Source organism: Bos mutus, chromosome 19, assembly GCF_027580195.1.
Source record: "Bos mutus isolate GX-2022 chromosome 19, NWIPB_WYAK_1.1, whole genome shotgun sequence".
In the NCBI taxonomy this organism is placed as follows: Eukaryota; Metazoa; Chordata; class Mammalia; order Artiodactyla; family Bovidae; genus Bos; species Bos mutus.
In genome coordinates, this window is record NC_091635.1 from 21,319,913 (window position 1) to 21,345,771 (window position 25,859).

At 57.9% G+C, this 25,859-nt stretch overlaps 2 protein-coding genes across 5 annotated transcripts in view; one reads left to right on the forward strand and one right to left on the reverse strand.

Annotated features, from left to right (window-relative positions):
• Nucleotides 1-157: 157 nt before the first annotated feature.
• On the reverse strand, nt 158-20,049 carry DRC3 (dynein regulatory complex subunit 3). Of its 4 annotated transcripts, XM_070389627.1 has the most exons (13): nt 19,808-20,049; nt 16,255-16,416; nt 15,372-15,488; nt 13,757-13,923; nt 10,744-10,890; nt 9,257-9,376; nt 8,621-8,733; nt 7,351-7,525; nt 4,894-5,025; nt 2,693-2,763; nt 1,428-1,551; nt 447-578; nt 158-323 (listed from the first exon to the last, which is right to left on the reverse strand). In XM_070389627.1, the coding sequence occupies exons 1-13, from the start codon at nt 19,866-19,868 to the stop codon at nt 210-212; spliced, it is 1,635 nt and encodes a 544-aa protein (XP_070245728.1). In that variant the 5' UTR covers nt 19,869-20,049; the 3' UTR covers nt 158-209. The 4 variants fall into 4 exon arrangements, with proteins under 4 accessions (XP_070245728.1, XP_070245725.1, XP_070245727.1 ...); XM_070389625.1 differs by lacking the exons at nt 158-323; nt 447-578; nt 1,428-1,551 and adding an exon at nt 19,369-19,479 and having other exon boundaries at nt 1,845-2,763; XM_070389624.1 differs by lacking the exons at nt 158-323; nt 447-578; nt 1,428-1,551 and having other exon boundaries at nt 1,828-2,763; nt 10,744-10,866.
• Nucleotides 20,050-20,526: 477 nt separating this feature from the next.
• The window catches only part of TOM1L2 (target of myb1 like 2 membrane trafficking protein), a 71,854-nt gene continuing 66,521 nt past the window's right edge, over nt 20,527-25,859 (forward strand). The window contains 1 exon segment of the mRNA XM_070389634.1: nt 20,527-20,676. Within this exon segment, the coding sequence (XP_070245735.1) occupies nt 20,625-20,676 (52 nt within the window). The 5' untranslated portion in view covers nt 20,527-20,624.

Below are 25,859 nucleotides of genomic sequence, written 5' to 3' on the forward strand. Positions count from 1 at the left end.
AGCTCCAGAGGGTCCTAGGGTCCTCACGGCCTCCACCTTGGAAAGCCGGCTGGGCCCCTGAGGAAGGGTCTGCCCGGGACAAGAAGGGGCAGCCAAGAACCTAGGAGCCACTCTAAGCAGTCACCAGCTGCTCAGATGCAGACACAAAGAGGATGGAGAAAGCTGACAGGAATGTTTTATTTCTCTACCTGTAGTGGGGGAGGGTAGCCCTAGTCTAGGAGGTCCCCACACTCCAGGCTGTCCAGCTCGCTCTGCACGTGGTCGACGTACTGGTTGATCTCCTTCACACGTTTTCGGTTCCTCATGATCTCATCCTTGTGAATCTGAGGGCAAGGCGGATCTTGAGCCTGTCTGCCTGAGTCTGCCCCATCTCCACCCACGTGTGGCTCCACCCCTGGTCTCCAGGGCGAGGTCCTGCCACCTGCCCTTGCCACACATCTGCTCACCTTGTCCAGCAGGTGTGTGCACCAGGAGTTGACCCTGGTCACCAGCTCATCCTCGCGATTGTCAATCTTTAGGAGGTGGATGTCATGCGAGGCCCCAACTGCGTTAACTATCGTGTCTTTGTCAACAAAGAGCTGGGAAGGAAAGAGTGGGTGAAGGGCCTGGATCCACCCTGAGCGCAGAGCTGCTGAGCCGGTGGGGAGAGGGGCTGAGGTCTCTGGGGGTGGAGGCGGAGCCTGCTCTGTGTCCCTACTTTCTTGCTGTTGGCCCAGCAGTGCCAGTGACAGGGCAAGGGCCCCCGGGCAGCAGGGCAGTCCCCGTGGGGAGCGTGCCCTTCCCCCAAAGAAGATAGGACCAGCCCTGTGACTTCACCAAGGTTCTCAAGTCCAACTTGCCTGAAACCTGCCATCAGGTGGGAAATGTGAGGCCAGCCAGGGGTCTCGGGGCTGCTCTGAGGACAGAAGGTGCCATACGCCAATGGGTCTCTGCAGCTCTCATGTCAACCCAGTAGGCCTGGGCTCCTGCCTTCATGTTCCCACCCGGTTCCCCACTGTGGATGACACTGTGGGTCGGTCCCCCCCACCCCCACCCCAGGCCTGGCTGGAGGTCCCCGGAGCGGCCAGACAGAACCCCGCAGTGCTTCTCCAGTAACTAGAGGGAATCTCAGACCTTAACCTCCTTTGTAGTCACTGCGTCTTAGAAAGTGCCAGAACCCCCACTTTGGGAAAGCAGGCTGTCCCAAACCCAAAAGGTTTCAACCAACCTGTCAGTTGAAACCACTTAGTGGTCAGAAGCTCCTCTTTAGTGGGGCCGCTCTGAGTGCTTTACTTGTTAGCCTGTCACCTGCCTATCTCCTCTTCTGCAGGTGCGAAATTAACGCTCCCAGAGGGGTTCAAGCTTTCCGGGGGGCGGGCCCCACGACGCCACCGCCCACCGGGCTCGGGCTCCGCCCACTGGGCTCCAGCCCCGCCCCCCGCAATCACCGAGCGCACGTCGTCCGGCAGGTCCTCGTCCATCTCGCCCTTGACTATCTTCTCCAGGATGTTGATGGCGATCTCCAGGAGCTTCTCGTGGTGGTGGTTCTCCAGGTCCCGGCACTGCGCCATCGTGCAGCCGGAGTTAAGCCAAGGCCGGGCCAAGCAGGCTGGAGCACCCTCCCCTTACAGGCCCTCCAAGCCCTCCGGCTCCCTCCACACCCCTTGGGGTCCCTTCTGGTTCCCTCCCCCACAGCCCTTTGTCCCCGCTGCTTGCAGCTCTCACTCTCCGTTGTATCCTAAAGGCCTCCTCTCAGAATCACTTCTCCCCATCCTCTTCTGCCCCCTGAGCCGGAAACGTCCTCCCCATCTCTCCAGCTGATCCCTCTGGTCCACCCTCTGGTCCTCACTTAGTGGACTCTCCCTCAGGGAGGGTCCCGACCTCCGCTCGGCTGCTGCCATCTCTCTGACAGCAGGATTGGGGTCAGGAGGACAGGGGTGAACTTCAGGGCCCTGAGTTCAGGTGACAAAAGGCCGGGCATGCCCCACATGTCAGCCCCTAACCTGACATTGATCTGCTTACAGATGACTTGTCAGTGGCATCAGCATAGAGGTTGCCTACCCCTGGGCCCAGCACCTGCAGCATGGGCTGGTCCGGGGGGAGGATTCTGGGGTGTGGTCTCCAGGTGAGGTCACTCCTGAGAGAACAGATGGCCAGGACTCGTGCTGCAGGCAGCAGCCTGTGGAGCAACCCGCTATCTGGACTTCTGCTCTAACAAAGTGCCTTTGTGCTGGGGATCAGGAAACACTCCTTAAACGTTCCAGAGGGTTGGCAAACCTCCACCTCTTGAAGGTGGGCTTCCTTCCTTGGTGAGAATGGGAGGTTTTACAACCCCAGTTTCAAAGGTGGAGATGCCCATTAAGCAGGGTCCTGTTTAATCTCACCTTGGTGGAGATACAGATCTTCCTGTAAGTCAAATGGGGCATAGGCAGTTCTGGTAAAAGTGAAGTCTGATTATAAAGCGCTGGCTTTTTACTCTCTGCCAGTGTGTCTAGGGCTCTGGTGGAGGGAGTAGGCATGGGAACCCACAGGGGGCCACCTGGAAGAGACCCCACTTATTTTCATCTTTCGTAAGCAGTGCAGAAGCTCTACCCTCTGTGTCTTTGGTTTAGAATGTGGGCGCCTCCCCGTGGGTCTGGTGGTGGGCACCATGTTGTGGGCAGAAGCCCCTGGCCCACAGTGCCTCCCTGGAGGGTCCTCAAGGAAAGGATATAGGCTCTGGACGTTCTCCACAAAGAGTCCCACCAGGTCGATGATGTTCCTTTCAAACATGTTTATAGTCTCCTGGAAATGATAAAGAACACGTTGTGTTTAGACGTGAACTCTGCACAGACTCGGACACGACTGAAGCGACTTAGCAGCAGCAGCAGCAGCCGCTGACTTCACGCCAGAGCCACAGTGCTGCTTACGGCTTACCGGGTCGTGACCCAAGACCTTGAAACCGCCTGGCCTCACAGGGGGTGGTGACCACCTTCCCTCAGCTGTCACCCTCCAGCCTGTTCTCTCGCTCACCCCTCAGTCTCAGGGCTTTAGTGGGTGCCTTCTCCAGGCCTTAGCCTGTGCTGTCTCTCTGCTCGCCCCCCACCCCTCCTCAAGTATGCACACACAGAACTCTCCCCCTCCCTGGGGCTTCCCAATGGCATCTGGACCCATGGACTGTAGGCCATCAGGCCCTTCTGTCCATGAAATTCTCCAGGCAAGAATACTAGAATGGGTTGTCATTTCCTTCTCCAGGAGAGTCTTCCCCACCTAGGGATCAAACCTGAGTTTCCTGCATTTTAGGCAATTTCTTTACTGTCTGAGCCACCAGGGAAGCCCCCTGCCTCCATCACCTCCGCAGAAACAAAATGAAGGAGTCGCTAGGAGCTAGGCTGCCTGCCAGCTCCACCACTGTCTGCAACTCAGGGAAAGTCATTAATTTCCCTGGGCCTCAGCTTCCTCTTCTGTGAAATGGATTTCTTCCACATAGGTTATGGTGAAGCAGGAATGGATTTCTTCACACAAAGTACTTTGGGAGGTGCCTAGCAGAGAGGAGATCCTTGGGAGTGCCAGCTGCTCCCTAGGCCTCTTGCTTTCAAGGCTCCCACCTTTCTCCGTGAGGGTGGCCCTGCACAGCTGCATCCAGTGCTCGTCAAGGCACCGGCCTCACCCAGGTGCCACGGGGAGGGCTGCTGCCCCTGACTCACAGGGTGGTCACTCCCCTGACCTGCCCTAGACTCCAGGGGCCGAAGGGTGGGCTGAGAGCACGGGGAGGGCAGGTTGAGTCTGAGGACTGCGGAAGCTGAGCTAAATATACATCTTTGAAATGTGTGTTAACACTCTTGTAATAAATGAAAATAGAGTCATTGATGAGACCTAAAGGAAACCAACCCTGAATACTCATAGGAAGGACTGATGCTGAAGCTGAAGCTTTGGCCACCTGATGTGAAGAGCCGACTTTTTGGAAAAGACCTTGTTGCTGGAAAAGATTGAGGTCAGGAGGAGAAGAGGGCGAGAAGAGGATGAGATGGTTGGATGGCATCACTGACTCAGTGCACATGAGTTTGAGCAAACTCCGGGAGATAGTGGAGGACAGAGGAGCCTGGCAGGCTGCAGTCTATGGGGTTGCAAAGATTTGAACACAACTTAGCGACTGAACAACAGCACTGAAAAGCAAGGGCTCTACTGATTGCTTTTTGGCCATTAGTAAGACAAGCACAAGTCCTGGAGGACTGGGGGGTGATAGGGGACTCCCTGCTTGGGAAGGTTGGGAGCTACTGCCTGAGCCCTGGTGCCAGCGGGCCGTTTTCAGCGGTGCCAGAGCCCCCATGGGGAGCAAGCTCTTCTCTGAGACACGGCAGGAACCTCTCCCAGTCTGGTGGGTCACTGTCTCTGCCCAGCCCGTTCCGTTCATCACTGTGCTCAGGGCCCAGCCTTGGCTGCTTGGCTGCCTGCTGAATGCACAGGTCAGTCTGGCTGCCCCAGATCAGGCAGCAGCGCTGCTAGGCTCCTTGCTCTGCCCTGAGATACGGTAACTACAAGTGGCAGTGCTGGCAGCCTTGGCTCCATCCCAGATCTCCAGAGCAGGGGTGGGGTGGGTGGAAAGTGGGGTCCACTTTGTTTTTTGACAGCTCTGTGGGTCTAAGCAAAGACTCTCCCTGCCGGGGCTCCGGGCTCTTCCTTCGTCAGGCGCTCACTCCAAAGAGACGAGCTCAATTCTTGTGCTGCACAAGGACCACTGGGCATCTCAGTGACTGGAAAGTGCTGGAGGCACAGAAAGCTCTCGTGTGGGCCGCCGATTCGTACCAGAGGGTTCTGGCCCCCAGGAGGTGTGGCCTTGGCGGGTTCTTTCACTGCAGCCGTGGCTCACCCTCACAGCCACACCGGGCCCTTTGTCCGATTCCTGCATTGGAGCTGCACCCAGGCCCACCTCACCTCCAGCTGCTCCACCAGCTGCATCTCCAGCGTCATGAGCACGTTGAACAGCTCCGTGATGTCCTCGCTGTACTCCACTATCTTTGTCTCGATGCTACTCAGTTCACTCTCCTCTCGGATGGCATTTAAACTCTGCAAACAAAACTGTGCTTTAGGCAGAAATCTACGATGAAGTGTAATTCCTGAAATGACAGGCGATGGTTTGGTTTTGTGGGTTGGAACCTGGATTCTGGGGTTGGCCCACATTCAAGTGTCAGGTCCACCCCCTCCATGCAGGATGGAGGTGGTCTGAGCAGAGGCTCCACCAGCCAGGGACTTATTGGAGGTGGAGGGGACAATAGCTTCAGAGTCACCTGGACCTGAATCAGGACCAGGCTGGGTCACTGTGTGACCTCAAGTAACTCCCATCTCCTTGGGTGCAGGGGCAGAGAGCCTGAGCATCAAAAAGCCAGGGGATGGGGTGGCATCTCTGAGGTCTTGGCTCAGTGGGGCTCTGATCAGGGAGGGGTCCACGACCAGCGGGGCAGTGAAGAGGGTTATCACACAAGGTTGGACCCCCACAGTGCCCCGTGAGCACACAGCTGCCAGCGGTAAGCAGACACAGGTCTGTCTGTGAAAAGAGGTGCTAGTGGGCTGGACAGCATGGGTGGTCGGAGCCGCACCCAGTACCAGCTGTTCACTAATGAAGGGCCTGGGGGTTCGGCTGCTGGATGCAATGTCAGTGGAGTGACCCAGCAAGACTGGGGGTGAAGGGTGCTTGTGGTCATGGCCGCCCCATCTGGAGGAAGGTCAGGCTTCTTCCCGAGCTCAAGCCTGACATGAAAGCAAATCCTGACAGAGGGAAGATTAACATGTAAAATATAAAGCCATGAAAGTACCTCAAGAAAGAAATGGGGGGGGGGCTTTAATAAATAATCTCAGAGTGGAGAAATCCTTTCTAGGTGTGACTGGAAGAAAATATTGATAATTTCTACTACATTATTTTTTAAAATTCTGAATGTCAGAAGTGCCATAGACATAATGGTAAGACAAATAGGAAACAGGAAAATATTTGCAACTCATTTCACTGACATAATTTCTCAATCTATAAAGAGTTCCTACAAAGTAATCTAAACAACAACAAAAAAAGAGACAGAAATAAATCAAAAACCAAATGGGTGAGGGCATATTATAAGAGCCTGGAAGAGAAGGCTCGGGTCAGCTGCCTAGTCGGAGGCGACATTTGAACATCGCCATGGTGGGGGCGTCAGCTCTCCCTGAAGACACGCCCCAGACCTGGGAGCTAGGTCAACCAGTGCGCCCGGGGCTCCAGGAGCACTGGCTGGAGGACGTCCAGACATCCCAAGCCCAGTGGCTACAGGGACCCAACGTGATGGGGATGGGGACTGGGAGACTCGGCTGGCCCAGGGGCAGCCGCCAGGGACGTTGGCAACCACAGTTCTGTGAAATCCTCCCGTTTTCAATGTCAGAAAAACGCTCAAAACAGTTTAAAACCCTCTTCAGGCCAAAGGCAATACATGTGTGAACAAACGAGCTCCTGCCCTGAGGTCTGAAGCTCTGGCTGAAGGTGTCTCTCATTAGTGGGAACCCTGGGAGGCCTGTCAGCCTGACCTATGTCACCGGGGGGGCGGTTTTCCTCCTCTTTAAACTAAGTCCTTAACCAGCTTCTCACTCCTTTAACCTGGATGCTGTGGGGACTCACTGGCTTGCTGTGCCAGTGGTTTTTGGAGAAAAGCAAAGTCCATAGCTTTGGCTGCTGCTACTGCTGCTAAGTCGCTTCAGTCGTGTCTGACTCTGTGCGACCCCACAGACGGCAGCCCACCAGGCTTCCCGTCCCTGGAATTCTCCAGGCAAGAACACTGGAGTGGGTTGCCATTTCCTTCTCCAATGCATGAAAGTGAAAAGTGACAGTGAAGTCGCTCAGTCGTGTCCGACTCTTAGCAACCTCACGGACTGCAGCCTACCAGGCTCCTCTGTCCATGGGATTTTCCAGGCAAGAGTACCGGAGTGGGGTGCCACTGCCTTCTCCATAGCTTTGGAGCAGGTCAGTAATCCTGTCTGCAAAAGCAACGTTAACTGAAACCGCTCTGCCGGGTACACATGGCCCTGCTTGCGGTGCGGCCCCTCTGCACAGTCTGTGGCTCACCCTGCTGTAGCCCCAGGAGAGGTGCCCAGAGCAGCGCTGACCCCTAGGAGAGGAGGGGGCCTGGCTTCCCAGGCTGGCACTCACGTGCAGTGGTCATCCTCTTTGTTGTGACCACCGGGGTAATGAAACCACCGAGGCAAAAAGTCATGGAGACCCCACTGTGAGCCTGGGATAGTGGAGGAGCTGCAGTGGGTGGGACAGGTAGAAGCCTGAGTTGGTGAACTGGTGAACAGGGACAATGACCAAGGAGGGACTGGGCCTCTGGCAGGTGGGCACCTGCAGCGGGAGGTGGGGAGGGGGACGGGACCCACCAGCAAGTGCTTTTCCTCGAACTTGGCAATCTTGAGCTTGCCCTGCTCCTGGTTTTCCTGGATGGCCTCCTGCACACACTCCATGAAGGTGTCTAGCTCTGCCTTCCGCTTCTCCTGCTGCTTCAGGCCGTACTCAAAAATGTTCAGACAGATGATGACAAACTTATCCTTGTAGGTGAACGACTGTTAAGGAAGCCTGCAGCTGCCCTGGAGGGTGGGCTGCCTGGGGGGTGGGCTGCCTGGGGGGTGGGCTGCCTGGGGGTAGCCTGCCTGGGGGTGGACTGCCTGGGATGGACTGCCTGGGGGGTGGGCTGCCTGGGGTGGGCTGCTTGCAGTGGACTGCCTGGAGGGTGGGCTGCCTGAGGCTGGACTGCCTGGGGGTTGACTGCCTGGGGGGGTGGGCTGCTTGGGGGTAGCCTGCCTGGGGGTGGACTGCCTGGGGGGGGGCTGCCTGGGATGGACTGCCTGGGAGGTGGGCTGCCTTGGGGGTGGACTGCCTGGGGTGGGCTGCCTGGGGGGTGGGCTGCCTTGGGGGTGGACTGCCTGGGGTGGGCTGCCTGGGGGGTGGGCTGCCTGGGGGTGGGCTGCCGGGGTGGGGGGCTGCCTGGGGGTAGCCTGCCTGGGGGTGGGCTGCCTGGGGGGTGGGCTGCCTGGGGTGGGCTGCCTTGGGGGTGGACTGCCTGGGGTGGGCTGCCTGAGGGGTGGGCTGCCTGGGGGGTGGGCTGCTTGGGGTGGACTGCCTGGGGGTGGGCTGCCTGGGGAGTGGGCTGCCTGGGGGGCGGGGATCTGCCTGGTGGGTACAGCCAGGTCGGGGTGGCATGTGGGCCTGGAGGCAGAGCTACAGTTGGGATGGAGTATAAGGAGGTGATCGGGCATCTCCACACTCAGCCTGAGAATTCAGGGAGGGTCTTGGGTAGGTGGCTATGGTGACAAGTGCCCATCAGTCACATCCTCTGGGGGAAGGGATCAGGCCCAGCCTGCAGCCCCTAACCATGCAACACGTCCCCCTCTGCAAGCTTGACTTCCCCAGCTGCAAGCCGGGGTCTGGGACAGCACCCACCCCGCGGGTGGTGACACAGTTGTAAACACTGGGTGCAGAGCACACAGCAGGACCCGGGAACAGCTAGGCTGCATCCCCGGCAACCTGGGCCCTGCCGACCAGACACCCCATGTGTTCTGACCTGGTCCTCGCTGCCCTGGGTGCACTGCCCTGGGGCCCAGAGGGGTAGGGGACTCCCCCTGGACTGGTGGCCGTGATCTGGAAGGATATGCCTCCAGGAGCTCGCCCACTCCGGGCAGGTGGGACAACTTGCTGCCCTCTACGTCCTCAGCGTACATGCTGTCGAACAGGAAGGTGCCATTTAGTTGCTCCACGAAGGCTGCCTGTGGTCAGAGACACAGCGGGCTTCCTGGGGCAGGACCCTGTGCTAGGCACTGGGGCCATGCGTGCCCAGCCCTTGGGAAGGCAGGCAGGGATGGGCAGGCGAAGGGCTGGGTGAGGCCAGAGCTACAGAGGCAGAAAACTGAAGGGTGCCCTCAGCTTGGTCCTGCTGAGCAGGGGCACCCTGGGAGAAATGAGCATTCCCGGGGAACTGGCCAGTGGGCTTAAGGACCAGGGACTGCTCTGAAAAACCATTCGGCACAGAGTCCCCGGCCCTGGAGCTAGAGCGGGGCCTGGGGGCCGTGGGACAGAGTCGGGGGTGGGGCGACAGGTCAGCGTGACTGTCCTGACTGAGGCTCCAGCGGCCCAGAGACCCTGCGTACCAGCTGTTTTCAGTCAAATGACAGGTTTTGGGGGCCTGGGCCCTGCCGACCTTCATGAACCTGCCGGAGACCGGGTGAGGTGGGGCAGGGCGGGGCAGGAAGGGCGGGTGGAGCAGTGGGTCCCCGGCGGGCAGCCGTTCACCTTGTGCTCCTCCAGCTCCTCCCGCCGGGCCTGCTCGTCTTCTAGCCGCGCCTGCATCAGGTTCTCCCGGTGCTTCAGCTCGTCGATGCTGTACTGGTGCTTCATCTCCGCCAACTCTTTCTGTAGGAGAAGCGGGAAGGGGCATCGTTACCCTGGGACCAGGGGTCCCTCGGAGCCGCTGGCCTCCCCGCATGGGCGGGACCTGGACAGGAGTGGCTTGTCTTCCCTCCCCCACCCTTCCCAAGTATTCTGAGCCTCGGGTAAATCAGTGTGGGAGCCGCAAGGGCAGGCTGAGCGAGGATGTGGGCAGTCTCTGGGGTGGAGGCCCCCTGCAGACCCGCTGGCTCCCACACCTTCCCCAGCTGGGCTCTGGCCCAGTTTTAGGGATGCACAAGGGGAGAGCTGCAGTGGGGGATGCGAGCCACAGGCCTGGGCACAACACTCTCAGCTTATTCTCAGCATTTGAGCCCCCGTTGCCCTTCAAAGTATTGCCTAAATGCAAAAAATAAGACTTGACAGTCTTGAAATTAAAATTTTCACAGTCCTGTCCTGTTCCTGGACAAGAGAAGGGCGTGGTTGGGGAAGGAGGGGCAACTCTCTGACCCCCCTGGTATCTGTGGACCCCCAGTCTCTGTGGATCCCCACTGGTCTCTGTGGACCCCCCTAGAAAGGTTCCTGCGAGCAGAGAGCTCCACACTTGGAAGGCGGCGCAGCAGCCAGGCCAGCAGGGTCAGCACAGAGACCCGGGGACCAGCCAGCTCTCCCCGTGCCCCCACATCACCTCAGGGCCTCCCCCAACCCCAGACACAGGCTCCTTCCTCCCAGGAAAGGCAGCAGCTTCTGATGGGGGGATGGCAAGTCCCCCACCTCCTCATACCCTGCTTTCATCCCATCCTGCTGCCAGAGGCCTCCCGTCGGGCGGGGTTTTTTTCCCCTGGGGGCAAAGCACCCACAAACTGATCACATGGCAAAGGGTAAAAAGCCCCCAGCAGGGGTGTAGGACAGAGGCAGGGGTGGCCTGGCCAGGCAGTGGACGGCGGGGGCAGGGGCTTCCTCATGGGGTGAGACCAGTTGGGCCCAGCTCTCCGATGGCCCCCTCGGCCGTGGGGTCCTGGGGGCATCTCTCTGGGGTCAGCGAGGTTGGCACTTTGGAGTGCTACCATGACCTTTCAGTGTCACTCCTGGGGTCGCCTATTGTGGGGGTGAGTCCTGACTCTGCCCCGAGCTGCTGAGCCCACTGAGGGCCGACTCTCACTTAGTCTCCAGACTTGTTCACGGAGAAGCAGATAGAGCAGGACGGCAGCGAGGAGGCGGGAGGAGGCCCAGGACAGGGCCCGGCCAAGAACGTGTACCACAGTGACTGGGGCCGTTAGGGTCAGGAGCCTCCAGGAGGGGCCGCTTTCCTCTCCTCCCGTGGACGTGGCCCTCCCCAGATGCCCAGAGCCTGGATGCTGACCCGCGGAGCCCATGTCGAAGGAAGACTCTACCATGTGGTCGTCGAGGCGCCGGAAGTCCAGGTACACAAGGTCGGGGAGGTAGGCGCAGATGAACATCTTGTAGTCCTCATCCTCGGCTACCGGGTTCCCAGACAGGCTGAGCGTGCGCAGGGCCTTGAACCGCCGCAGGTAGATGATCTGAGGGGAGACCGGGCCTGTCTCCTTTCTCTTCCCTCTGCCCACGCTGGGAAGCCACAAGGAGGAGCCGCGGTCTTTGCCAGGGGTCCCACACTCTGGGGGCCCAGTCTCCTCGTCTGTGAAGGGGCCGCAGGGGTGTCACACGCAGGTGTTGAGAGGACCCAACGCCGCAAGGAGCACCAAGAAGAGGGCTGGCACCCGCTCCCCAAGCGCCCGCTGTTCCTCCGCCCTCCGCTCTCAGCACAGGCGCCCTTTCCACCCGTCAAGTGCTCTGAAAGGCCCTGTGCCCTGAAATTCAGCAGAACCTGGATCTACTGGGTGGCAGCTTGTGGGACCACCACTAACAACCATTTAATTTTCCTGTTGTTAGTAACGGGGGACATTCAGCAAGACCACCAGCCCCCTCATCGGACAGCATCTCCTCCCCTGTGCTAAAGACAGAAGAGAAACCTGCTTCTCTTCCTTCCTGAAGGGATTCCCTTGTCAGTTGTTTATTCGTTCAACAAACATCACAGAGCACCTGCCAGCCTGGGGACACAGTGGGAACAGAGCCTTCAGAGCAGGAGCTGACACTCTAAGGGCAGGGGACAGGAATGCTTCAAAAGTCAGCCGAGGGACTTCCCTAGTAGCACTGCAGATAAGAATCTGCCTGCCGATGCAGGGGACACAGATTCCATCCCTGGCCCCAGAAGATCCTGCCGAGCAGCTGAGCCCCCGTGCACCAAGGCCACTGGGCCCACGCGCCTAGATCCGTGCTCTGCAACAAGAGAGCCACGACAGTAAGAAGCCAGCATGCCGCATCTGGAGGGTGGGCCCGCCTCCTCCGTCTGCGCAACTGGAGGAAGCCTGAGGAAAGCAGTAAAGACCCAGAACAGCCAAAAAGAAATGTTTTTTAAAAGTCAGAGTCATTGCTGTTGGTCATAAGTACTCGAAGAACTCGAGGGGGGCAGGTAGGGAGGGAGCCTTAGGGACAATGATGGGGGTGGGGTTCCATTAGGATTTGAGCCTCTGAACTCTGAGGAAGCAGCGGGAAGAGCAGTGGCGAGTGTACTCCCAGGAGCAGCACAAGGGAAGGCTGTGCTGTGGGAAAGAGCGTGGCCGGTGCCAGGAAGCAGGGAGGGGCCGGGAGGTCTGAGATGATACTGAGAACAAGGCCAGCGCTGATTCACCCGAGACCTGATGGGCGGCGGTCAGGAGTTTGAAAGCTGTCTTAGGGAAATGGGAGCTGTTGGAGTTTTCAGGGTATGTGGGGTGGGGCAGGGGGTCAGGACCTGATTTCATTTTAAGAGCTCTCCCAGTGAGATTCCAGTTTTCGTCTTTGGGATCATCAAAGCAAGAAAGGTCTGGGAGCAAAGTGTGCTGTGGGTGGTTAGAGGGACAGGACTTCTCGTCATTGCTGCTGGGTCTGTAAGTGGTTCCACTTCTATAGATGGCCACGCAGCAAGACCCATCACAATGAGAAAATGCCCTCGGACCCAGCAACTCCACCTGGAGCAATTCATCTCCCACAGGGGCTCATCCAGGTACACAGTCAGCCCCGATTAAAGACATCCCCAACAGCCTGTGTGTGACAGCGTGAGGTCGGAGAACACCTCAGCGTCCACCCATGGGGGCTGGAGAACTCCATCCTGCATAATCTAGGCAATGGAATGGCCTGTGGTGTAGAGGGCACCAATGACTTGGGTTGGGGGGGACGACCCAAGGCAGGCTCTGGAGAGTAGCTGGACAGGTGTGACAATCGTGTGAAACATTTCGACAGTAAGATGTCTGGAAAGACACATGTGCGATTTAGGAGCAGCTGTGGCCTCTGGCAGGGGACACGGGCTGAGGTCAGGAGCGAAGGGCTCTGCTGTGCATGCCCTGAGTTCTGCTGAGTCAGCCACTTGCTTTTAATTCAATGAACAAAATGAAAACAAGCCTAATAAATACATAACAGGAAAGTCTATAATCAGATGTAAGAAACTCAGGGCAGGTAAGGACTGAAACCAGAGATGCTCTGGGCTTGTCGGCCATGAAGCCAGCGCCCCCTTCCTGTCTCTCTGGGGACCAGCTGCACCCGCTTCTCCTGTCTTCATGGGGTGGGGGGTGCGTGCCTGGCACCCAGCATGCCCTGGGGAAATGGGGACAAAAGAACAGCCCAAGCCAGGGAGGGAGGGGGGTGTTCACAGCAGGGTAGGGCACGGCCTGAGTCAGTGTCCCCTCCCTGCCCAGGCCTGGGTCTGCTCAGGGTCAGGGCCAGTGTCTGAGGATGACAAGTCAGAGGCAGTCCACTCACATACAGGCTCCCAGGTGCTGGACCTACCCAGGCAGCAGCAGCTCTAAGCACTCAGAAAGGTTCCCACAAGCACGATCTAGGGCTGTTTGGGGTTTACCCTTAACTGAAAATTCCTGAATAAGCACCATTTCCTCCATAGCCCCTCTGTGCCGCAGCTGCCCTACATGGACAGACTTGACCCTCACGATGGCCTGTGGGGTGGAGTGCTGTCTGTCCTCAGGAACAGATGGGCACTGAGCCCTGGATGCTGAATTCCCGGCCCAGGGCCTCCCCCCGCCGGTCCATTGCTCTAGCTGCTCTGCCTGGGGCACTGCCCTGTAGCCTCTGCCAGCCCTGCCAGCAACCTGAGGCTGCTGTTGGTCTCTGTCCCCATTGGGCACAGGCCAGATGCCCCACAGGCAAGAGGGCCCCCCTCAGCAATGTCTGCTGAGTGGGGGTGGGGCACACACACACCCACATGCAGGCCCCCATGGGCTAAGCTGGTATTTGAATGTCCTTGAATCCAGATTTCCAGCTTTTCTAGGATGGGGTGGGGGGCGGTGGGGAGCTCCCCCCATGGTCCCCCCCACCCCTGCCAGTGCCCATGCTCACGTTCATCATGTTCCCGATATGGTTGTTGCCCAGCGACAACACCTGCAGCTTGACCAGCGCGTCCAGTGAGTCGATCTTGCTGATGCGGTTGTTGAACAGGCTCAGATCCTCCAGGTTGACCAGCGTGTCCAGACCCTCGATGGCCTCGATGTTGTTGAAAGACAGGTCTGGAGGACGGGCCTGGCTTAGGGGGACTTTCCTGGAACTGACCCCCCACCTCGGCTCTACTGTCTCCTTCCCGGTCACAGAGGCAGGCAAAGGCTCCCATCTGTGCGGCCCGCGATCTGGGATGGAAACTCACTGGGGTGGGGTCAGCACATCTCGGGGAGTGGGAAACCCTTGAGGCCAGGCCGCCCCACACTCCAGGCCCAACCCCAGCTGACCTGAGGACTCTCTCTACTCCAGGTTTCTCATCTTTGGGAATCAAACTGCTTTTTGCCACTGCAGTGTTGGGGTTTGAGGGGGTTGTGGCTGCAACACTATCTTGGAACACGGATGGCCCCAAGGCCCAAAGTGGGAACTTTTCACGAGCTTTCAGCTAAAGCCCTCGTGTTTAAGGGGCTCCAGAAGTCATTTAGCCTCCCCGGCCCCTCAGGGGATGCTGTCCTGGGACACTACCGCCCCGTGCTTTTCCTTGTTTCACCCTCACAAGCAGAGGTGTCATCACCAAGTCTTCAGGATGAGGGAGCCAAGATTCAAGGGTGCCAGGTGCCCAAGGTCAACAACACATAAGGAAAGTGAGGTGCAGGAGCTGAGCTCACATATCCAGAATGTGTTAGCAGCTCGGCAGAGTGGGGCCTGACTGGGTTCCCCTACTTCCTTTCCTGCCAGGCTCTGTTCTTTGCAGACAAGCTGGTAGATGTTTAACAAAGGGGTGGGGGGGGGGGCAGCTAGGATTTGTAGCACCTGCAGATTGCTGTGGTGTAAATACTCCTACTGCCAGTGTCAGGCTACCAACAGGGCATCCCTGAGTGTAGAGTTGGGACAAGATGTGGGCAGCAGGACTAGCCGGCTCCAGCTTACCCTCAGCACTGTGACAGCAGACTGGCCACCAGCAGGGCCTATGCATGTGGAGGGGGGGCGGGCTGTGGGTACAGAAGGGGCTGTGGGTACAGGCAGGGGCCATGGGTGCAGTCAGGGGGCCATGGGTACAGGCGAGGGGGTGCTGTGGCTTTAGGGCAGGGCTGTGGGTACAGGGGGGTGCTGTGGGTACAGTCAGGAGCCATGGGTGCAGGCAGGGGGCTGTGGGTACAGGCGGGGGTGGGCCGTGGGTGCAATAGGGGGATGTGGGTACAGGGGGGCCGTGAGTATGGCAGGGCCGTAGGTACAGGTGGGGGCCATGGTTGCAGGCAGGGGGCCATGGGTGCAGGCAGAGGGCTGTGGGTGCAGATAGGGGGTGGCTATGGATTCGGGGGGGCTGTGGGTGCACTGAACCATCAAACACCCTCTCCTCACCCCACACCCCTGCATCCCAGGGCCCAGCTCCTCCCAGCTGTGGCTGTATCCCTGGGTGACCATCACTGGACAGAGGCTTTCCTGCTTCCAGCAGATAGAGCACCTGCTGGAGGGGACCAGCACTGGGCCAGCAGGGAAGTGGGGCTGCGTGGGGCCTCACCCAGCCAGACCAAGCGCGTGAGGTTCTCCAGGCCCTCGATCTTCTCAATGATGTTGTTGTCCAGCTGCAGCTTCTGAAGGCTCTCAAACTGCCAGAGGTTGTCGATGCGGAGGATGTCTGAAACAATGGAGGGCGCGCCCAGGTGGGTGTCAGGGTTTAGTACCAGTGTCATGGGGGCTGGATGACAGATGCTGACTGTGGGAGAGGCCCCAGAAGCCCCGTTGCCTTCCCTGGGGTGCCAGGGACCCTGGAAGTGTGGGCCCAGCTCTGCGGAACTCAGAGTCCCTGTTAGTGCTGGTGCTGGGGCCACTGCAGGCCACACTGCAAGATGGAGGCAGGCGGGCCCTCCAGGGCAAGGACTCACACAGCTCCCCCTCGAAATGCCTGGGCTTGGTCAGAGGGCACAGCAGGGCCCCCCGGGGTGACAAAGGGAATCAAGGCTACAGGGATGGCCAGTTGAGCATTTTGGGGGGTGCTCTGGCCACAAGGACCCTGCATGTCTCTACCTAGAATTGCACGCTGTGTGTCTGCCCAAAGATGGGGGCCCATAAGGGGCAGAGAAATGGCCCCCAAATGTCCATATACTATGAGGGGAGGAACTGCCCACACAGAGGTGGGCTCCTCACATCACTGATCCTGAGTCCTCTGAAGACCAGCTCCCTGTCATGCGGCTGACTGCCCCCTTGCTCCTGAGGCAAGCAGACCCTCTGTCACAGCCACCAAGAGTGCCACCCTCACTCGATATCAAGTCTAAAACCACGCATGCTGGTCTTGTGCCTTTCAACCCAGGTGGCCCAAATACAACCAAGGCCCATAGACTGTGGACCGTGTATGGAACTGGCTGCCCGCACCCACCCTGCCCGGCCTCGCCCAGGACACGCACTCTGGAAGTCCAACTGCAGGGACACGACGTCCTTGAAGAGAATGCCCTCCTGCTTGGCCAGCTGCCCGGCCTCCTCTCGTGGGCCCTGCTCCCCTACGGCCAACTTGAGCATGTCATCGTCCATCACTCTGGGCTCCATGTCGTACAGCCGGTTCATCCTTCCTGGAAAACACCAACACCCTGGCTGAGGCCGCCTCTCCTGCCTCCCTTTGAGGGTGGGGTCTGGCCAGTATCCTTTCACTGCATAATGGAGTAATGTTGCGGCCATGACGCTCTGAAGGCAGGCCCCTCTCACTCTTGGCTGCTAAACATGGGCCTCCCCAGACCCCCACTGGCCTGGTGCCCACCAACAGTGGCGCACCCCTTGTCTCCACAACCAGGCTGTGACCCTTACCCTGGCCCCAATATCCATACTGATCCCTTTAGCCTCTGGAGCTCAGCTGCCTGCAAAGCCGTCGCCATCTTGGGCCTCTGGCTTTCTGTGCCCACCCTTGTTGTGTTTCTCGGCACCAAGCACTGATCACAGTCCTTGGTGGCCCCAGCCAGGCCCGCCAGGCCCGGCCCCCCTTCCCTGAGAGCCTCACCCTCTGAAGGTGGCCATATCTGTAAGCATCCCCAACCACAGGTGCCCAGGGTGTAGCCACTGGTACACACAGACTCAAGCTGGCTGTTCGTGACCCTCCCCAGAGAGATGTGAACTAGGGCCACAGGACAAAGCACCCGTCAGCGCTGGCTACTTGAGCTGGGAAGGCACTGGGAGCTAAGGGCTGGTCAGGGACATGGTGAGTGAGAGAGTAACAGGGCCTGCGGAAGATGGACAGACAGAAGCGAGAAGGGAACTTGATCCAGGAAAAAAGATAAAAGGACAGGCAGAGGCTGCCTTCCCCTCGCTGACTTCCCAGCCCCTCCTTCTCCAACCCCGGGCCCCTGGACCTCTGACCCCAGGCCCCTAGACAGGGCACTGACTTCACGAGTTAAATCCTCATTTCCCTAAACTAACCCAGGAGGTATCTGTTGCTACTGGTCCAAAGGGATTCGGCTGAGGCACAGCGGGGTGGGTCACAGACGAACCCACACTGCTGTTCTTGGTTGGACAGAGCCATGGTCCTGGGCAGCTTGACCTCAGTCCATGATTACCAGCCCTCCTAGCACACCCAGAAGGGCTGGACCCCGTGGGAGGGCACATGCTACTGGAAACGCCCTGATTCTGCCTCGGAATGCTCTGGACGTTCAGTCTTTCCCCTACTCTGGCTTCGCTTCCTACCTTGGCCTTTGCATGCCCACGCCAGGCCTCCCTGCCCCGCTGGTCCCTGATGATGCAGCCCCACAATCGCCTTTTTATTCCATCGAGCGCTGCTGGGGAGACTCCTGGTGTTGGGCAAAGTGGGGCAGGCCTGGCAATCCTGCACGGGGTCTCAGAGATCCCCTGCCTGGCTGCCTCTCCCCTACCCCAGCCATGCAGCTTGTGCAGTTGTGCATCTTCTGTTTCTGGAGTGTCCACGAGCCTGGTCCCGGTGGCCCCAGAGCAGGAACAGCCTCCCTCTTCCTGCACCCACTTCTCCTCTGAGTCTCCCCTCTTCCTGGGTCCCTCCACACTCTCTCATCTCCTTCAACTGATTGACTCAACCCCTGAAAGACATTTCTAGTCCTCTACCTCTCTCTATCTCCCCATTCTATGGGGACAATTTTTCTAAAATTTCCCATAACTTGACACCAGCTTCTCTCCGGGGAAATTTTAATGTGCCGTATTTGGCAGATGCTACTTGAAAGTGTTTGTGCTTTTTTTTTTCCCCCTTTTTCCTTTACAGACAAGTGCTGTGCTTTGGGAAATGATTCATACTCTGATTTCAAAACTTTGGCTGACTTCTCATCACTCCTGTCACACAAGGGCCTGGTCCCTGAGCCGGGTCGAGCCTGCTTCCAGTCAGGCCCAACAGTCATCACATGGTGTGGAACATCTGTGTTTGTTACATACACCAGAGCTGGATTCGCACCCTTGGGCAACTGACTTTGCTTTCCAAGCCTTCGACCTCCTATCTGTAAAAGATGGGTAACTCCTCCCTCCAATATTTGTTTAAGATCATTTATTTAGTCCACAAATGCGCAACGAACAGCAACTACATGCATGGATAAGACTCGGTTAGTGGGTTTAGGAGTATTGTGATTCATAGACCTCCTTACCTCTGTTTCAGACCCAACTCAGAGGATCATGAAGTGAAGTGAAGTGAAGTCGCTCAGTAGTGTCCGACTCTTTGCGACCCCATGGACTGCAGCCTCCCAGGCTCCTCCGTCCATGGGATTTTCCAGGCAAGAGTACTGGAGTGGGTTGCCATTTCCTTCTCCAGGGAATCTTCCCAATTCAGGGATTGAACCCGGGTCTCCTGCATTGCAGGCGGACACTTTACCCTCTAAGCCACCAGGGAAGCCCTACAAACCTTTAATTATAAATTATGACAAGTCTGTGAGTGTAGGGAACTATGAGAACATACTTGTGGGGACCTGGGCTGAGACCTGGAGGATGGGCAGGAGAGGAGGAGGAGGGGTCTTTAGGGTGAGGGTCCTGAGCTGGGAGAGGAGGAGGCAGGTTCCACCCGGATGCCCAGAGTGGCAAGGCCTCCAGGGGTGTTGTGATCATCCCAGGATCCCTAGGAAGCTCCAAGGCATGATGAGGATGTGACGTGATCAGAGTTTAATTTGGAGAAGCTCATTCTGGCTTGTTGCACTGAGAATGTCAAGAGTCAAGACATGACTGGGCTGCAGGTAAGAAGTGGGTTTGAGAGACCTCTAGGAACGTAGTTTATGTGAGGGACTGACTCTGCAGTTTTCAGGTAAGAAAACGGAAGCTGGTTAAGGAGGTCAAGTGACACCCAAGCTGACAGACACATCCTGTGCATGCGGAGGTAGGAGGTCAGAGATGCAGAGCTCAGGCTCTTAATCAGACTCAACTGCACCCCCATGCTGTGGGTCATTGTCACAGTTCACACTGTTTCTCATAACCGTTCCAGGTTTGCCCCAAACCAGGACAGTCCTCCCCCGGGGGGGGGGTGGGGGCGGGTGGAGGGTGGGGGCGGTTTATCAGTACTTCCCCACCAGCCGGGGCTGCTGTTGACTTGCCTGACAGTAGTGTTGCTGTGAGTCGGGAGAACAGCCAAGAGCCTTACACCTCCTCACAGAGAACCAGATCCTGAATTGTCCAGCGAAACAAGGACTTGGCATCAACTGGACCTGGAAAATGGAGCCCCTATTGGCCGTGAATTGATAAGAGAAAACCACCCTCTTCTGAGTGCTCACCACGCTCTGGAGTAACGTTCATGATCAAATTACAGGTCTGGTCTGGGAGCCAGCAGAGAAGGGAGCCCTATTGGCCTGACTGTCCAGACGGGGAAACTGAGGCCCGGGAAGGGAGCTGCTGACGGGGCATCCACGTTCCAAGCCAAAACCCTTCACTAAGAGGAAGGCTAGCTCTAAGGAAAAGGAACAAGGTAGCGGCTGTTGAGAGGTCGGGCAGACGGTCAGTGATGTCCTCCTGAAAAGGGATCAGTGGGCCGGGTACCTCTCTCTGGCCCGGAGGCCGGGGGTGGGACCTTAAAGGTCTCGTTGGGGCCTGCGCCCATAGGAAACGCTTCCCGAGCTTCTCTCCCCACGAGGCCTGAAGGCCCTGACCGGCGTGGGGCGGCCCGCAGGCTCCTTCGTGAAAAGGTCAAGTCCTTCAGCAGCCTCTCGGCTCCGGGCTCTCAGCTTCTCTGGCACAGTCCGCCACCTGCTCGTGGTAGCGGAGCTGGGTTGCTAGGAGAACCAAGCGCCTCACTCCGTTGCTAGGGGGAAGTCAGGGAGTAGACATCCTGGGTGAAAGTTGACGGCCACGTGATCATATTTCTGGGCGGGGAATGTCACCCAGCACCAACCAGCCTTAGAGAAAACAAATGCTTGTCCAATCAGCACTCTCCCTGGGCGGGGACCTTACTAGCCCCGCCCTCCCCTGCCCTCTTTTTGAGTGAATGATTTGATTCTTGTCCAGTAACAGTAAGGATTCACTCGATTGACCAGTACATAAATGAATCAAAATACACAGACTCTCGTCGGGAGGCGGGCCAGGGGAGGTGACGGAAATTCCTGTGACTTAGCTAGCCACCCCGTCCAATCGGACGCCGCGGGGTGGGCGGGACTTCGCGGAGGGTGGTGTGGTTACCAATCGGAAGAGGGCAAGGCAGTTCTCGCCCAATAGGGACAGGCGGGGCGGGGCCAGCGGCGGGCACCGGCGTTCCAGAGGGTGGGGCGGGGGCAAGTGTCAGTCAGGCCGGGAGCGCGGCAGGGGACGCGGAGACCCGGCGGCTGACGCGCGCGGGCCGCTGTCGAGCCGTCCGCCCAAGATGGAGTTCCTCCTGGGGAACCCGTTCAGCACGCCGGTAGGGCAGTGCCTCGGTAAGGCCCCCACCGCGGCGTCCCGAGGCCTGGGCGGTGCTCCGCGCGTTGCTGCGCGGTGGGGCCCAGCCCCGCGCCCCAGCCCGGCCGCCGCGGTCCCAGCGGGCTCCCTGTCCCGGGCCCGTCGGGCTGAGCCACTCTCAGCGGCGGGGAGCGGGGAGGCCGGCGCGCCCCTGGGAAGGTTGGCGGGGGCGGGGGCGGCCGCGGCCGTGCCGGTTGACGACCGGAGCCAGGGCCAGGTAGCCTTGCCGCCGACTCTCCCCGTGACCTTGTGCGAGTCGCTGCCTTGTCAGGTCTGAAGTTCCGTCTGTCAGAGGCGGCCCTCATGTCTCTGGAGCTACTGTCTGCCTGGTGGCTGTCACTTCCCAGCGTCCTCAAGTCTGCCGACGCCGGCCTTCTGGGGGCAGGTGGAGAGGGGATTACTCGGGTGTGCAAACCCTCTGGGCGCTCCGGGCACCGGGATGACCAGCATCCCGGTGAGGAAGCCCGAGGTGGAGGTGAAGGACCACCAGAGGCCCGCCCGGTGAAATTTCCTGACTGACGAGCAACGTGCCTTTTCACCCAAGGCGGGAGCTCACGCCAGGCGTGATCCGTCAAGAATGTGGATTGGTTTGTTTTAAAACTGGGTTTCTCCTGGTTGGTGGAAAGACTGGTAAAACGCCTTCTATGAGCAGGGACCTTTGGCGTCCTTATGGGCCTGGCTGGATTAGGCTGGAGTGATTTCCCTATTTCCTGCTTTGTAAATTTCCAGCTTACTTTTCAGCCTTTAGTGGGCCTGTGAAATTATTGACGCCTCTCCCGTTGGCTGACTGGCACCTAGGAGCCTGCCTTTGCTCCTTGGTATAGGGTCTCTGATAAGGGGTGATGGACACTGGGCCCTGGAGGGTCTTTTCCCACCTTTTTGGAGGTTTCCACCTCCCTTTCTTCTTCCTCAGGTGCTCTTTCACGGCATCCGTATTCCAGAAACTCATTTCTGGTATTGAATTCCAGGCAGTTGTGGAAGGGAGCCAGTAAACTTGGGGGGATTTTTTTTCCCTTTTCTGTCTCCTTTATGATAGGACGCTCTGTTACTACCTTTGAGACACCAAGGTAGCTGATGAGGGATATAAGTTAAAGGAGATTTTAAAATATACAAACATAGAGGATGTACGGGTGGGTAGCAATGAAAAGAGCATGACATTTCTCTCAGGAGGACCTGGGGTGAATGTCGCTTTGCCCATTTCAGCTGTGGGGCCCTGGAAAACGGTGCAGCCCTCCTGAGCTCCCCCCCTCCTGAGGTGGGGGGCGGGGAGATTGACTCATTTCCACTTTGGAGAGGAGATGGGGGACCGCAGGCCCATCTGTGACCAGGCCCGAAGTCCACCGTCCCTTAGGACACTTGACCATGAAGAGAATGGGGCCCCTTCGTTGCCAGCCAGTGAGCCAGCAGGTGAGGCCTCGGGAATTTCGCAGCTCAGCTCAGATAAGTGATTAGAAGCCAGAATAGGTTCCAACATGTGTTCTGTGCTGTTGGGACAAAGTGTAAAAGTGACCCTCACGACATTTAGTGCTGTTCGTGTTCTTGAGAGGTATATGTGCCAGGGGTTGGTAGAAGGGAGGGAGACGCAGGAGTGAAGCCCCAGCAACAAAGCTGGCTAGTAGGAGCAGCAGGCTTACCTCACACGAAGCAATTTGACCACCGTGACTTTCTCCTGAAGCTGTTCTGCATGGTGAGTTTTATTATCCTTCTCACCTTAAGATGAGGAAACTGAGGCTTAGTGGGGCAGAAGCATGGCCTACAGAGCTGTCCCAGCGCTCAAAGGGTTGATGGGGTCACCGGAGGGAACAGAGACTCGGGGGGCAGTGGTGACCAGTGGAAGGCCACCATAGCCAGTGCTGGGTTGCCTTGTGGGAACGGGAGAGCTGTCAGAAGGCTGGCACACTGCGGGGAGCTGGGCCTGGGCTGTTGGTGAGGAAGGGGAAGGAACCGCACTCTCAGAGAAGAGACCCTGTTCCGGGGACAGGTGGAGGAGGTGGGTGGCGGTGTGGCCCCCTCTGTGGTCCCCTGTCCGAGTGGAGTGGAGGTGGCTGCGGGGCACGGGGGCAAGTTGGGTTTGGGCCCAGGATGGAGCCCTGTCCTGGGTGGGTGACATCGAGGCCGCATTCCTTACTGACCTCAACTCTCAGTCTCTCTGGACCTCGTTTTCCTCCCTCAACAGCTGCTGGGGCTTGTACCTAACTCATCCCATCTGTCTAATTCAGCAGGCATGTTGAGAGGGTGCTGGGTGCCAGGCCCCAGGATAGAGATGTTAAAACACTGCTCCGAGGGGCCTTCTGTAGCAGTAAGGCATCAGCCCAAGTGTCCTGAGCCGCAGAGCGTTGGGCTCACTGTCTGGGGGTGCGTGGATTGGCCTTTTACCCTGCCTCGGGGCTGGCCTACTGCATGCTTCCCGGGCACTGTTGGGTCAGACACACGGAGAGCTGGCAGCCATACCCCAGCTGACATCTGACGTGGTTTCCGGGGCTTCCCGGTCTCCCTGCTGCCCGTCGTCCTGGGAGGTGGTTCCCGAATAGAGGCCCCGGCTTTGAGCCCGGAGGCGCCGTGGTGTATACGGCTGAGAAGTACCCAGGAAGACTGAATGCTTCCTTGCGCTGCCTGATGCTCTCTTCTGAAATGGGTTTCAGAGGGTCCTGTGTTAACAGTTGTTGTGTCCGGGAACCACAAGCCAGGTCCAGGGTACTCGGCAGGTCCACAGCTCTCCTGTGTTGGCTGGAAAACGTTTTCAGATCACCCTTTTCCAGGAGTAAAGTTTGGATTCATTTAGATGCGATCAGTGAGGAGTTAGTTAATCCCAACCTGAGTGTTGGAGGACCAGCTCCCTCCCACTCGCTGCAGGGTCAGTGTCCAGGGCCTGGGTGGTGTGGGGTCTTGACTGCTGCGGGAGCCTCCCCATCTCCTGAGATGGCTGTGAGCTTGACGAGCCAAAGTGTTTGTTCCGAGAGGAGTTAGTTACCCAGTGCGAGGGGGCGGCTTCAGGGTTTTATTTAGTCTTCCCAACCCTGTGAGATAGACAGGATAAGAACGGGAAGGAACTTACAGTTTTAAAGCACCTACTTGGTGTGAACTGCACATGGGATCTCCCTGAATCCTGAGTGTGATGATCATCCCTGTATCGCTTCTAAGAAACTGGAGCTCCCGGAGGTTAAGAGACTTCTGCCAGGTCAAGGCCAGAGTCCGGCGGAGAATCCAGTCCTGATCTGGGCTTCATTGTGGGCTGGCATGTTGCTTCTTGCCCTGCAGAGCCCACGAGTCAGGGTTGTCAGAATCCCTAGAGAGCTGGTCGAAGCTGGTGGCGGGGTCGGTTGGGGTGGGCTGTCAAGGTCTGAGGATGCTGACACTCTGGGTCCGGAGACCACACTTTGAGAACTGTTGCTTTTGATGAAAAGTTCTGCTCCTGTAATCGCTTCTTAATCTTTCTTCAAACAGTAAGTGTGAGTTTTCTTGTGGACAGACTATAAGGTTGATTATTTAGAATCATTCATGCATTTGGTGGTTCTGTCGCCTCTCAGTATGCACCACGCTAAACACTTGCTGGGATGTTCAGTCTAGTAAGGGAGCTGAGACAGGGACCTAAGTCAGGTAAGATGGCAAGTGTTGGCAGCAGATGGAGAGAGAAACGAAGTAAGGAAATGGAGGACAGGAGGGATCATCTCCAGCAGCAGTAGTAATGATTAACGGTTTTGCTGTTTTAGAGATGGGTGCTGGCTTACTGTGTGCCAGAGACCACAGTAGGTGCGCTGTATATCTTGTGTTGCTTTGGTTCTTACTACACTGCCGTGAGCGTGCTACTCTTTCTGCTTTGGAGACGGAACCTGACTCTGCAGCTGCTTTCCTGGGGGATTGCGATGATGAGAAGGGGCATCCCAGGGGCTGGAGGAACCTGGTGCTCAGGGGGTGGGATTTGGCTCCTATTGAAGAGGAGAAGGAGGCTTGGAGGGTGCTCTAGGCAAAGGCTGGTTGTGCAGGCGTGGGGGTAAGACCAGCCGGGAGAGCAGGGAGAGGCCAGGCAGACGGTGTCAGGCCTGATTGACGAGGCTTCCAGTGTCGGCCGCGTGGTTTAGACCCTTCTGTTGGTGGCACTGAGGAGCCATGGATGATTTCTAGGGAGGGTAGTGGCCCGGCTGTCATTAACAGAGGCAGGGAGGGTCCCCTTGGCAGCTGCCGAAAGGCCACCTCTGTCTTACTGTGAAAGCCTCCACTGTGCAGAGCGGGGGTCTGACGAGGGAGTCAGCGCACACAGTGCCAGTTCCCCGAGGTCTGGGATAGGGCCCTTCCGGGGAGCCCCCAGAGAGATGAGAGGGCACCTGCTGAGGTGGGTGGGCAGAGCACGGATGGAAGCCTGGGGTTCTGAGAGCACCCGTCCTTAACTGCTGGGATGGCTGTAAGGGTAACCAGCCTGCTCACGTGCCCCTGCTTTCCACGCTCGGACACTCAGACCCGAGCTGAGAGGCTCCCAGGATTTGGCCAGGTCGCTGCTCTGCTTAGAGGGTGTGATGGGGCTATGAGCAGTTCCCATGGAAATGTGCTTTAAAGACACAGTGTGGACCTCTGCAGAAAGCTTGAAAACATACACTTATTTTCACTTTCATGCACTGGAGAAGGCAATGGCAACTCACTCCATTGTTCTTGCCTGGAGAATCCCAGGGACAGGGGAGCCCGGTGGGCTGCAGTCCATGGGGTCACACAGAGTCGGACACAACTGAAGTGACTTAGCAGCAGCAGCATGGAAAGGGGGGAAAATCACCATAATGTGCTTTCTTACAAACCCTTTGAGAGTCTCATCTCACAGAGTGAATGGAGTAAGTAGAGCGCTGTGTACTTCATAGTCTGTTTTCTCCGGCCTTGGAGAGGCAGTGTTGTGTGAGAGCTTTTAGCCTGTTTCTGTATGACATGCTGTGCTATGCTCAGTCATTCAGTCGCATCTGACTCTTGCGACCCCATGGACTGTAGCCCGCCAGGCTCCTCTATCCATAGGATTCTCCAGGCAAGAATACTGGGGTGGGTTGCTATTTCCTCCCCCAGGGGATCTTCCCAACCCAGGGATCGAACCCAGGTCTCCCATATTGCAGGTGAACTTTTTATCATCTGAGCCACCAGGGAAGTCATTTCTGTGTAATATGCCTGCTTTTGGGGCAAGTGGGTA

Excerpts from the sequence above, each read along its gene's own strand:
- DRC3 (XM_070389627.1), bottom strand. The coding sequence starts at position 19,868 with ATGGGCGCAGGCCCCAACGAGACCTTTAAGGTCCCACCCCCGGCCTCC. Across the intron at positions 9,377-10,743 it reads GGCGCCTCGACGACCACATG|AAAGAGTTGGCGGAGATGAA; the intron begins GTAGAGTCTTCC and ends CTTCTCCTACAG. Across the intron at positions 1,552-2,692 it reads GTGGAGAACGTCCAGAGCCT|GATGGCGCAGTGCCGGGACC; the intron begins ATATCCTTTCCT and ends CTCCGGCTGCAC.